Here is a 13784-nt window from a genome sequence, read left to right on the forward strand (position 1 = left end):
GCTTGATGAAGGCGCAGGAATGACAGAAGATACAGGGATGACTCAGTGGGGAGAAAGTCTCTCCGAGACTTTGGGAGGATGATAAGGGAGTGAGGAGACTCTGGACCATCAAAGCTGAGTTTTACTGGAATCTAATCCTCACTATCACCGAGGTGACCGATAAAGCTGTTATCTTGTACATGCCTTTCAGGCTACAAGTTGTGATTTTATTCCTCCATCAAGGGTGCTATCAATGTTAATTTTAACCCTAGATCCTCTATGTTAAAATATTGACCAATATAACTTAATAAAATTTATTCTGAGTCCCATCTTTTTCTCGACTTCCCTCCAACCCACCCAGCCAGTTCTCTTTCAGCCCTGGCCAGCAACATTTTCTTGTTAATTCTTCATCTTATTTCCCTACACAATTTCCTTGGGGTCCTGCTCAAAATCTCTTTATTCCTCATTTTCTCTATTCCTTTATACCTATTGTACATTGATCATATGTTGGGTATATTGAATTAAAATAAATTATAAAAATTAGTTTCATCTGCTTTTTTAATGTGGTTTCTAAAGTCTTTGAAATTATCTCTGTGACTTGCAGTATCTGTATCTGGACAGTCTACCTACACTCTCCAGTTTACTCTCCCCATTCTTTTTCCTTCCTGGCACATTTTCACCAACCCTCATTTCCCAGGCTCACAAAGTAGGAGAAGGTGATTTCCTGGTCAGGGTTTGCATCAGCTGGGTCAATGTAATATTCCACCAGCACTTGCTGGGGCTGCCCGCATGGCAAGATGCCACTTAGCCGGTGGATTCTGAGTAAGCTGCGAGTTGTGTTGTAGAAAGGTTGCAGGTTCATGTAGGCATTTTGGTAGTGCGGAGGCATCCGTTCTGGAATATACATCATTTCTTCCATTTGGAACCTTCCCTGAGAAAGACAGGGGGAAAAAGCTATTTTAGCATGTACTCCAACCATATTAAACACATGGACTTGTTAGGATTTTCAAACAGATTTCTCTCAAATCTTCACTGCCTAAGAATGGTATTTAGATATTTTACTAGAAGTCCAGCCAAGGATATCTGAGAAACCTATAATAGCAGTTATATGAAGCAGCATTTTATTGTGGAGGAGAGTGAAACAAGGGCTGAACTGTGGTTGTAAAGTAATGGGAAATTGTGGATGATACACTTTTTTAAAAAAGAATTTTACATATGTATTTTAGAGTGAGGGGAAGGGAGAGAGAAAGAAAGGGAGAGAAATATCAATGTCAAAGAGAAACATCGATTGGTTGCCTCTCGTACACACCCCAACCAGGGACTGAACCCGCAACCCAGGCATGTGCTCTGACTGGGAATCAAGCCAGCGATCTTTCACTCTGCAGGACAATGCCCAACCAATTGAGCCACACAAGCCAGGGCACTGATGATATACTTTTACAGACTGATGCCTAAGGGGTAGAGAATCATGACTAAGATGATAGAGAAATTAAAGAATATATCTCTCAGACAAGAAAACTAAGTATAAAGGGTAAGAGGTTTGAAAATAATTATTGCTAAGTAGAGTGATCAAGTGATGCCTAAAGAAATAGTTAATTAGCCACAAGGCAAATAGCATGTGTTTCCTTAAGTAGTGTTGCTGAATGATTGCATTAGTGGCTTCACTTTTTCATCTTTCCTTGCATCAACATCCTTTACCATGTAACCTTTTTGTACCCTTTTAGTCTAACTGTGGGCATGCCATATGACTTGTTGGAAATAGTATGTTAGCACATGCAAGATAAGGAGAGGCTTGTAAAAAGCCCTTGCATATCCACTCTTACCCTTACAACTCATCATTGCCATGAGATATACTTCAATAGCTTGCTGGAGCATGAACATGTGGAGAACCAGTCTACAGCCAGCCAGCCAATCCACAAGCATGTAAGGAAGTTCACCAAGATAAGCCAAGCTGCCTACCTGACTACCCCAGATGCACAAATAATACATGCTTTTTGTTCTATAATACTAAAGTTTTGTAGTTATTTGTTAAGCAGCACTTTGTGACAATTGATAACTGATACAAGTAGACTTCCTTATAAGAATCCAAAATCTAGAGTTTTCTTTTTTGGATTTTTACAAATAATGGGGGAAGGGTAAGAGGACAAGAAGAAGAAGGCAACTCTAGACCAAGATGGGATAAGTTATAAGATGAATTAGTATAAAGAGCAATTTTTATCTGAAGCGTCAATATTTGATTGTTATTAAAAGTAAAAACAACCTAAAAAAAAAAAAGAGTTTGCCAACTGGGCCACAGACTGGTAAATGAGGAAATTGGAATTATAAATGGAGATGGGTGGGGGAGAAAAAAAGGAAAAAAATTTTTTAAAGATTTTATTCACTTTTAGAGAGAGGGGAAGGGAGGGAGAAAGAGAGAAAGAGAAACATCAATGCGTGGTTGCCTCTCACACACCCTCAACCAGGGACCTGGCCCACAACCCAGGCATGTGCCCTGACTGGAAATCAAACCAGCGGCCCTTTGGTTCGCAGGTCAGTACTCCATTCACTGAGCCATAGCAGCCAGGGCAGAAACAAAAAAATTTTTTGAAATTTTCCTCCAAAGCCTTCTTTGCTGGAAAGCTGGTCCTCCCCAGTGCTTACCTCCAGAGAAATGGCTGTCCCATTCCAATTAACCGTATCCAGTGTGAAGAAAGCAAGGCCATCATCATCAGTAATTAGGGTATGGCTGATTGTTGCATTTATGCCCAAAATCTTCAGAAACACTGTATGATTCTTGAGGGGGGAGTCATCATGACCCTTAACTCTTAGCTGAGGGGGAAAGGTCATTACAGTTAGATTTGGGGTAGGCTTGAGTATGAGGTAAAGAAACGTGATAACAGAAACTCTAAGAATACTTTTCAGGAAAAAGTCCAGAAAGAGGGAAATGTATTCAAAGGTTAGAAACTAGGATCTATGAGAATCTGAAAAACAAACAGAAGTAGCTTAGCCTGGAGTAAAAGTATAGTAGCCATGTAGCTAATGAAGTTCTCTGGCCTTTCATCTGCACAGTTTCTTCCTAAGGCTCTGTACAGTATTTTCCTTTCATTTTCTTAAAAAGAATCCTCTCCCACTCTCAGACTGTATAATCATTAGGCTCTAAGAAAATCTGGATCTACTCTCAGTCTAGAGAAAAGATGACAAAAGCATAAATGGATCTAAATATGTACATTATTGTTTGAGAAGTGAAGAAAGATAAGCTGGAGAGAGGGGTAGATGTCAGGTATTTGAAAGGAGATATTAACAAAGGAAATTTTAAACTCTCTAAAAAAATGCTTAAGGATCTATAAATGGCTGTCAAGGAAAGTTTGATGTTAACCTTGCCTAGGTGCAGGAGCACAGACTAAATGATTTCTCCAAATACCTTGCAGCTCTAAAATTCAAAGATCTGACCATTAGAATACAAGCCCTTGGCAATAGGCAGGACATCAAAGTAACACTAATATTCAAGGTACAAGTCATGTGAGATTAAGGGCAGCACAATGTAAGGAGCTAAGAGTATATATTCTAGACGCAGGCTGCCTGGCTTTTTATCATAGTTACCACTTACTAACTATATGATCTTGGGGAAAATCACTTACCCCCCCTTGCCTCTGTCTCCTCATCTGTAAAATGGGGCCAATAATAGTGTCTACTTCACAGGATTATTGCAAAGATTAAATAAGTGAATACCCATAGAGTACTTAGAACAATGCTGTTTGTTTTATTTTTATATGTCAAAAGGAAGGAAGCAACAGTTAAGATTGTTTTATGTCTGTGTAGAGACAGGTTTTGACATACCTTCCCAGTGAAGGGGAAATTGGGGTAATAATAATCATTGGTGTCTTCAAAGGTCATTGATCCTGCTTGTGAAGAAATGTAGATTTCCTGAGTGCTATTGACTTCCACGCCTGCAGAGGGAAACCAGATGTACGTTAATCTAAGTGCCTGAAATCCTCATCCTTACGTTTAATATGAAATCTCTGAAAGGATGGTGACTCTGGAAGTATAAAGTTGAATATATTTCTAGCCAAAGATCCAAACCAACTCCTCTTCCCCAAACTTTTTGGGGGAAATAGGTAGTGGATGGCAGATTGGAATCTGGCATTTCTCTTTGTGAACAAGGAAGTCACTCGCAGACACAAATGAGGACAGGTCTTGAATCTTCTGAGTTGGCGTTTCCCTGCAACAGCCCCTTTCCTTTCTTTTTTCTCAATGAACCAAGCAGTATCCCACTTACCTGTCCCTTCCTCTACCACAGTAGCCACAATATCGATGCTTTGTCTGTACTTATAACCAGTGAGGCTGAAGGCACACATGTCCACAGAAGCTGAGAAGCATCCTGCTTTGTCAATCTAGTGAGTCAGTGAGAGAGACAGGGAGAGGAAGAATAATATAATCGCTACTTCCATTTCATGATGTACTGTAGGAAGAAAGAATTCATAATCTTCACACTTTGTCTTCTCCATCTTTAAGATAGAAAAACTCTCTTATGACCTGGAATATACACTTGCACATATAGAGTATACACCTGCACATGTATAATCATGAAACAAACTTGAAGCTCCAAAATATGACAAGAGGAAAAGAACCAACTGTAGTACAGGAGAATTCTATCTCCCAAAGGTTTAAGTTCATTTCTTGATTATAAGATAGATTCTAAAAGATTTTGTCTGTTTAGGATAAAGAAGACTGCTTTGTTCTTTGGAACTGGGCTAATAATCAAGTGAAATGTTTTTTACTCTGGGCCTTTTACAACTTTTCTATATTTTTGTTTACTTACTCTTTAGGATATGTGGATAAGGTTCCTTACTCACCTGTCCGGAGAAGTTCCTGCATTTGTCGGGTAGCAGTTTTTCTGAATATCCCAAGTTGTAAGGGTGTGCCTTTTGACACACTGATACCTGTACTGCCCCTACCACTGGCTTTCCATAGGTGTACCTAACGCAGAAAAACATGAGGAGTCAGACTTGGGAAATTCCATTTGGGATCCAACCCTTTTACCCCAAAACACCACTTTTCCTTCTTTCCCACACATCACCCTCTGCAAGCACTCTGACAACCCTACCCTTCTGCAGCTCTCATTCACTCCCCTGCTCACTCAGAGCCTTGGAGTATTGCCATTACACAATAAGTACCATCCAAAGTATGGAAGAGTGTCTTTTTTCTTACTCCTATTTCTCCGTGACATTCAATATTCCATTAAGCACAAAGTAGACTGGAAATCAATAATGCCAACTGAGTGAGCAGATGGAAGTTAAGAGCAGAAACGCAATTAGGAAATGTGTTCTTGGAGAAGTCGTGACTCTGGACTACATGAAATATGCCAAGTTTTAACCACCACTTCCATCTCTCCATAAGACTCCCTCAACATACTTCTCAATATAGTGTTAGTCTCCACTAGATCCAGAGCCTTATTCTTACCTACAACAAACTTTTACTATGAAAGATGCCTGCATTTTTGATATTTGCTTGGGCTCCACCATTTCCACCTTGAACTTGGGCAACACTGGAGAGAGTGCAAAGAAAAATGGAAAAGGAATAGGAGAACTTAACCATATAGGTAATGAACAGTGGGGTATAAACATGGTGATCATTTCATTAATCAATCAATCAATCAATTAATTAAGGGAGACTTTATTAAGGTAAAGTGCTCCTCAAGTTATTGGCTGCTTTAGCCCTGATTCAAAAACTAATAAATACCCTTCCCAGATTTTACTTTACCTTTGCTGATTTTGTGACCAGACTATGTCCAACACTCTGACCTCGTCATTCTCCCACCTACCATATTCTTCCACCCTGAAGGTGCCAAAGGTCTTGCCCTCAGCCACCGCCACGGTGTAGGGGCCCAGAATCGCCTCTGGCGCCAGCTGGAAGGATAGCCCCACAATGCCTTGCTTGGGTTCCACTTCCAGCCACTGTGCAATCCTGTTGCTATTTGGATCCTGTGTCCATTAAAAGGGAAATCTCATGATGTGCCTGCCTGTCTGTCTCCTACTTTGCACAGCAAAAGGTAAAGGTAAAAGGTAAAGACTCCCTCCCATGGTCTGGGTCGAGGAAGAACAGTGCCCGAGGTTACTTATAATTTTCTTCATTACTGATGGGATAAATTTACCTACAGGGTCAGCCCCTATTTGGGAAGAAAAGGGTACTTGTGGTTTCAAATGATCAGTCTGAGTTCTAAGGTGTTAGGACCAGTTTCAGAAAGTGGTATTTAGGATGCCCTTTACAAAGAATGTTTTCTCTATTTTTGGTCCCAATTAAGGACCAACGCTGAAGAGATTGATTGCAAGATACCTGAGTGATAGGTAATTAACAGAAAAATGGAGGGAATGCTGTGGGGAATTTGGAATTCTAGGCCTTTTGCTTCTTAACACTTCTCACAGGTATTCATGTCATATTCCACTGTCGAGGGTCTATGACAAGAGTTTATTACTGAAAACTAAGAGGAGTCCAGAACCAGGTGAACTGGCGTGGCACAGAGAAGTTACAGGAATCAGAGTGGGAGGGTTACTCTCAGCAGAGGTTGCTGACTCTCCTTAGAGAGGTTTAGGGCTAAGAGGACGGGGCAGGCAGAGGAAAGGGAACAGGCACAATGTAGGTGGAATTGTGGGCACTTGGTGCAGGGCAGAGTCTCAGGCTCTGGGTCAAGACCTCAGAGTTCTTTCTGCCTCTTTCTCCACAACTGACAGGAAAAAAGAAAGAAAGAAAGAACGAAAGAAAGAAAGAACAAAAGGAAGGAAGGAAGGAAGGAAGGAAGGAAGGAAGGAAGGAAGGAAGGAAGGAAGGAAGGAAGGAAGGAAGGAAGGAGGGAAGGAAGGAAAGAGAGGGAGAAAGAGAGGGAGAGAAGGAGGGAGAGAGGGAAGGAAGGAGGGAGGGAGGAAGAAACTTCTACTTACCTGCAGTTCCACCATAGAATACTGAAAAAGAAAACCAAATAATTGTAGGTTAAAGCAGGATAAAGCAATAAGGATATAGGATTATCGAAAGCAAGAAGTTCACAAAGGTCTCTTTCTTTCTAATTGCCCACTCCTTCCTTTCAAACAACTCTTTTTGCTCTGATAAGAGGCACAGTGGGGCCAAGACTTATTCGCTGGGGAAGTAGACAGAAGGGATTCCATCAAAGGGGCTGCCAACCTCCAAAATATTTGAAGAAGTGGAGCTCTAGACACTTTAGCATTTCTCGGTGCTCTGTGTGACTGAGCTCTTCCAGAAAGTGTGAGCATCTGGAGGCCCTGTGTTTAAACTTCTTCTCACAGCCAACTATTTCCCAGCCCCTCTTCCGCTATTTGAATGCCCCTGGGGGGGAACCTTATTTTCAAGTACTGCAAAGCAATGTCTAAAAAATTTGTTTAAAGGAGTCCCATCAAAGGATCATATATAGTTTCCTCAAGAAAATGGATGCTAAAACCATTAAGTTGGTGGAGAACAGGTCATTGTGCTGGGTGTATCACCCAGAATAACTTGCCAATCTCAAAGGAAAAAAGACATAACTTTACATCAGAGAAGTTAGGCTATCACCACCTAACCAGTAATCAAACTCATCATCCCTAATAGTGGGAAACCTGACATTATGTGCTTCCTTCCTGAAGAGGTGCATTTGAGGTTCACAGCCTGACCTACTAAATATTTTTGCCAAAAATGTTTAGCTCAAATCTAGTTAAGACCTTACACCTTCTTCCAGAAGATAGGGGAACAAGTTATATTACACAAGTTATAACAAAATAATCAGACAAATTAAGACTGTCAAATATTCTGCAAGACAAGTAGGCTTCCTTATTAGTGGTCCCCAACCTTTTTGGCACCAAGGACCAGTTTCATGGAAGACATTTTTTCCACAGACAGGGGTGAGAGGGATGGTTTCAGGATGATTCAAGTGCATTCCATTCAAGCTCGCCTCCTGCTGTGCGTCCCTGTTCCTGACAGGCCACAGGTCTGTGGCCTGGAGGTTGGGGACCCCTGCCTAGAGTCAGTGTCATATTTCAGAATGAGGACATTTTAAAAGCCATCTAGCTTGATTTCTGTCAGAAAAAAAGTCAATATAATAAAAAAAGGAGATTATATTAAGAAAAATGTAAAATATTTAAATGAAATGCATAGATTTTTTTTTTTTGCCTCCTAGTTTGAAAATTTGGAGAAAACTGATTTAGTACTGCATATTAAAATATGTTAACTAATTATTATTAATTTTCTTAGGTGTGATAATAATATTATGATTATTTAAGACATTCTTTTTAGAAAATATATGCTAAAGTATTTAGAAGTAACCTGTTATGATGTCTGCAACCTAATTTTAAATTAGCAAAAAAAAAAAGATAGATTAAAACAAACGCAGCAAAATGATAACAAATGTTGAATCTTGGTGTTAAGCTTGAAAACTCTAATAATTAGAAGTTGAAAACAAAATGACTGCTCAAGATAATTTTCCTATGAGAGAATTACTTTTTACTGTGTTGTTTCTGTTTGTGTAAGATGTTTTGATTTTTTTCATTATAATTGTTAGAATTTTATAAAGTCATGGCCATGGAAATAGATAATTACAATGTCTTGGATATGAATATAATTAAAAGTCTGATCAGAGACTGTACATTTATTGGATTCAGGGTTTTCTTGTTAGTTTTACATAGTTTTAAAAGGACTTGCAGCTAAATGAGATTGAAAGTTGGAATTTAGAGATGGAGGTCTTAACAGAGGGTACAAAGTTTGGGTCTCACTTGGAAGGGAGATGGCATGAAACCTAGCTGGTGCTTTCCTTTGATTCTTGGGCCACATACCATGCAGTATCAACCAGTGAAGAAGGAGAGCATCACTAAATGCAAACATCAGCCAAGATATCAAGGATAATGACAATTCTTTAGGAAAGCCAAAGAATGAGAGAGAAAGATTGTAGGGATGGAAGTTTTTTCTTTGTTTCCCATCTAGGTTCTTTGGCTAGTCTAATAACTAAATTGACCTAAGACAGGTTAACAAGAAAAAATGTAATTATGTATATTTAAGAGCACCACAAAAACAATCAGACTCGAAAGGAGTGAGGCAATTGAGGCTTATGTGTCATCTGGAGCTAAGGAATGGAACAGGGGCTTCAAAGGGGAGGAGGGCACTTCACAGGAAGGTAAGAAGAGCAGACGTTTGGTAATCAGATGTTTGCCTTGCCATACAGGTAAATCTCTCAGATTAAAAAAAAAAAAAGAAGAGTTATCTTCAATAACAGCTCTTTCTGGTACAGGGTGCCTACCTAAATTCTTTTAGCCTGTTAAGGGAGAAGTGAAAGTTTTTCTTGAGTCTGTAGAGTCTTGACTGCCTTCAGCTCAAAGTAATACACACTGCAAAGTGGCACATTTTGGGGTGGGCTATTCTGCTCCACTCTGGATCAAGGAAGGACAGGACTTTCATAAACCAGGGCTACATAGACAATAAGGAGGCAAATATCACTGAGATTATTATGGAATCTTATAAATTCCAGAAAAAGAACACTTCCTCAGGTAACAAGGTATTTTTCTCACATAGGGAGCCAAGAAGCAGGGAGGACACCAGTTACCCAGAAGTAGGCTCTGGAAGGAAACAAATGTTCATCTAGGAAGATAATATTTCCAACTGGAAGCAGCTGCCTAAAGTTTCTGAATCAATGAACGTGTAGCAACCAAACTAGACGGGGTCAGTTAATCTCAATGATACTTTACTTGCTTAAGGATAAAACGCTGTGCTCTGTATACTCATAATTTTTGTCTCTCAGTTTCTTAGTAAAATCTCTTTTGTTAATGTCAGCGTTTTAAATTTTCAGTGTTTCAAATTGGAATTTGGGGTGGGGGATTGACTAGAGAAGTGGAGTGCAGAGGAAGAAGCAATTTTACATCAAAAACAGAGCATAACAATGGAAATCAGAATACAGGTGAGTAATATGGCATCAAATGAGCAGAGGAAAGGTAATGTAATGAGATCAATCTCAAAGGCGCAGCAGAATCTGAGATGACTTTGGTCGAGGCCACACTTTCACCTTAGCATTTCCTCTTCTTAGCTCTAGAATCAACAGCCTGTTAAACTACTATTCCTTATTATGCCGAACTTTTGATAAAGATAGGGTACAGGTGATAAGAAGGAGAAACTAAAAAGAATTCTAAATTGGGACAGAAAGTAGTGGTGGGGGAGGTCACCAATCAATAAGCCCACAGCCTCTCTCTACATGGGGAAAAGAAAGAGAAACTCTGAGAAGAAGGAGATGGAAATAAAAACAATGCTTTCCCCATAATTATCTTTAAAAGATTCTTTTGAATATGTGGTCTGTGACTGAAGGAGAAAGAAGGCAGCAGGGGTGTGTGAGAGCTAAGTATTTCATACGCATGGAGAAACGACATGAGCCCTGAATGTAGATCAAACCTCTCCTAAGACTTACGCTTCTAGGGATTGGGTAGTTTAAGGAAAATTTAAGTATTCATCAAACATTACCATATTTTTCCTCCTGGTACTTTTAAAATGTTATCTTAAGAGAACTGTCAACATTATACATTGGTATTTTTAAATGTTGCCTTAAGAGAATTGTCTATTGTATGAATTACATTGCCTCATAGTATAAAAAAAGAAGATGGGGGGGGGTGAATATTCCTATCTCTTCCTTTGGTTAAACACATTCCTGGATTGCTTCTTAATATTTGAACTGCAAAGCGTCTTTGTGCCATTCCCGGAAAGTCTCCAAGTTTGCAGACACTCTTTTAAGACCTCAGGGAAGGTAACCGTCTCCCAAGAATGTTAACCTCACTGTCATTCTCAGCTCTCAGATCTGAGGACTGGGCCTACCTGCTTGCTTTCAGGCAGACAGGGGCTATGAGGACTTCGACTTGTACTTCAATGTCCCACCTGCATTCTGCATCCCAGAGGGCCTCACTTCCTCACGCCCTGGGAAAGAATCTCTTCTTTCCCCTACTCTCTCTCAGCCTGCCCTGCTCCTTTCCCTTTCTGTCTTCCCAGCTAAATCCTCACCTTGTCATTCACTGGAACGAAGTCTCTGTTCAGGGTGACGATGCGGAAGTGCACTAGAAGGAAACAGGCTTCATTAGCAAAGCAGATATTTCCCTTCTCAGAGCCTTTCTTTCTCCCACTCTTCTACTGCCTCACACACCCTTCTGAGTCAGCAAAACCTCATCAGGTTCTACTTAAAAAATAATACCAATAATAACACCTAGTCACAAAGTTAAAGCCCTCACGCGGTTTTTGTTCAGGGCTGCTGACTCTGAAACCTCAGAATGAACTGCCTCTCTAAGTAAGAAGGAACAAATAGCAGGAGCTCAAGCAAAATGTGTATTTGCATATTTCATATACAAGCAGCTTGCTGGAGGGCCAAGCAACCCAATGACACTTGCCAAATACCATTCCAGAAGAAACGTGTACTTCTGTGTTCGAAACACACACACAGCGGCAACTCCACCCACTGCTCTTTGGCTTGTAGAACATGACATCTGCTCAACACATCATCCGCCCAGCCCTTCCTCTCTTCTGCATTTATTCCATAGGCCTGCCACCAATCACAAAGGCCCTGTTCACAAATACCTGCCGCTGTTTCCCCCCGCCTTTTGTCTAATCCCACAAGTGTGCCTCTTACCTCGCTGCCCTGGGTTGTAGATAGGTTTGTCACTTTGTACAAAGATGCCATTCCTCTGCCTCTGAATTAGAACCTTTTTCTTTTCCTCAAAGCCGATGTTATTTCCAGTTCCTGACACCCGAATTGTAGCCATTTCTACTGTGCCACCTGCAGGAGGTGGTACCTGGCCAAGAAAGGGTGTTCTGAGGAGCCGGAGACTGGGGAACGGTCTACTGGTCTCGACCCCAGAGTGGGATGGGGGAAAGAAAGAACTGAGTTATGCAAGTAGCCAGGAAGAAGACAAACAATAATCAGAGGTTAAGGTCAGGAACTAAAAGAAGAAATTTAAGGTTAGGCACGTTATGGATGAGTTATGGCCAGGAATTGAAGTGAGGTTTGGGGGAGATAAGCCTAAGGTCCTTGGCAAAAGTAAGATGACAGAAAGCATAATTGAAATTAGATTATAGTATCTAGGGAGGGGAATACAAACGTAAGGAATTAGAATTGGGGCTAAGTCTGTACTTACCAAAAAAGACATGCAGTGTAAGTGTCCCTTCCTCAATCCATGGTGTTCTAGCAACTTCTGGGTCTTGGCCTTGGTCTCCAGAGTAATAGTGAATTTTACATCATAGTACCCAGGGCTCAGATCCAAACAAACCTTCTGAGTAGAGGGGAAGTTCAGCTGGGCTGGTAATGTCACCAGGTAGTGCCTATTAAGGGAGCAAAAGGATTTCAGGGCAGTCGTGATTGATCCATTCAAGGGAAAATTAAGCTCTCTCATAAACATTCAGCATATAGCTGTGAATTAAACAGACTGAGCTTCTGCCTTAATGAACCCTATTGTCTGTAAGGAAGAAGAAGACAAGTAACAAACAACTCAGTGCACAGCCTTAAAAGTCCCGCAATCAGGAAGCCAACAATAAGAACCTATGTCTAGGGTTCTAAGGAGGAAATTAGTTCTATTACAGAGAACAGGGCACAGGGAGTCTATTATATTTTAATAGTATCCTTAAAAGCTTCGTCTTGGGCCTCACCTTTTCTCTCTTGGGTAAAGGAGAAAGGCACCCAAAAAAGGGAAAATATGAGAAAGAAATTAAAATAAACCTAAGGTTATTTACTCTCCCCTATATTTATATTTGAGAAACATAGACGGATATCAAACACTTACGGAAGGAGTTTTTCTGCAATAGCCGGTGATAGAGCCAATATTCCTAGAAGGAGCCAAGCCCACATCTTTGTGGGTAACATAGACTCACTCCTAAGGCTCAGGAGATGTGCTCCCTGCTGGAGTGTATATATTAAGTCCCCAGGCAGGGTGTGGAGCTACCACCGAAGCTCCCTCCAATCACCTTACAAGAGGCCTCAGGCTAAGGTGGTGGACAAGGTTTCAGCTTTGATTCGCCTCCTTCAATTAATTTCTTCCTGAAACATTCATACTGGCTCAGCCAGTCCATAATACCTGTTTCGGGTGAAAGCCGGGACTGAGCATTCTCAGTGGTGACATTCGCAGGACAATTTTTGGACTCCACCCTTTTTTTTCGGGTTTCATTTCAAATTTCTCTTACCCATTTGATCTTTTCGCCTCTTTTTTTTTTATTCTATTAAAACATATTTGGAATCACAGGTATGGGAGTAGTATCAATAGAAAAACATAATGCTTCTATCTAATTGGGAATTTTTAAAAATTAACACTGCTCAATATTGTGACTGTGGAATTAGGGACATGTACACTCCTTGAGAAACTAAATGGACAGCAGGTAATTTCACAATGCACATCAAAAGCTTTCCAGAGTTGCCTATTTGTTGACTCAGCCACTCCTATGGGAATGTTTCTTCATGGGGAAAGTGAGCATGCACACATGCAAAATAAGTATCTACACTGAGTTTCTTTGTAGTGCTGGTTATAATGTCAAGACTTGAAAGCCACCTAGAATATAAATTACTGAGAATACTTTCTTGACCAATGACCAACCCAAAGAAAACCAACATAAGCAAAAAAGAGTTTTTTGTAATTGGGGTGGATAAGATATGAAGAAACAAAAGAAGGAAACTGAGAAATTCTGAAGACTTTATAGCCTGAAGTCAGACAATTGATGCCGTGGGGAAGAAGCTAGGAAAATCCCTTGACAGGTGGAATGGGGAAATGGAGACCTATAATTAAAGGGCTGAGCAATTTACAGCCAGATAATAAATCACAAGATCTCATCTTCCCTAACTA

General features: G+C 40.4%; 1 protein-coding gene across 1 annotated transcript in view; it reads right to left on the reverse strand.

Moving 5' to 3' along the window:
* Positions 1 to 12799, reverse strand: part of A2ML1 (alpha-2-macroglobulin like 1) — a 32976-nt gene extending 20177 nt beyond the window's left edge. Inside the window, exons 1-12 of the mRNA XM_054590833.1 lie at positions 12735 to 12799; positions 12093 to 12276; positions 11588 to 11750; positions 10969 to 11021; positions 6894 to 6914; positions 5780 to 5939; positions 5419 to 5503; positions 4812 to 4935; positions 4235 to 4349; positions 3796 to 3905; positions 2620 to 2787; positions 683 to 910 (exon numbers count right to left, since the gene is read on the reverse strand). Of these exons, the coding sequence (XP_054446808.1) occupies positions 683 to 910; positions 2620 to 2787; positions 3796 to 3905; positions 4235 to 4349; positions 4812 to 4935; positions 5419 to 5503; positions 5780 to 5939; positions 6894 to 6914; positions 10969 to 11021; positions 11588 to 11750; positions 12093 to 12276; positions 12735 to 12799 (1476 nt within the window). The remainder of the gene's footprint in view (positions 1 to 682; positions 911 to 2619; positions 2788 to 3795; positions 3906 to 4234; positions 4350 to 4811; positions 4936 to 5418; positions 5504 to 5779; positions 5940 to 6893; positions 6915 to 10968; positions 11022 to 11587; positions 11751 to 12092; positions 12277 to 12734) is intronic.
* Between the last annotated feature and the right edge of the window lie 985 nt (positions 12800 to 13784).

The sequence above is a fragment of the Pteronotus mesoamericanus genome, unplaced genomic scaffold, assembly GCF_021234165.1.
Source record: "Pteronotus mesoamericanus isolate MK-2021 breed Mesoamerican mustached bat unplaced genomic scaffold, CSHL_Meso_final scaffold_21, whole genome shotgun sequence".
Lineage (NCBI taxonomy): Eukaryota > Metazoa > Chordata > Mammalia > Chiroptera > Mormoopidae > Pteronotus > Pteronotus mesoamericanus.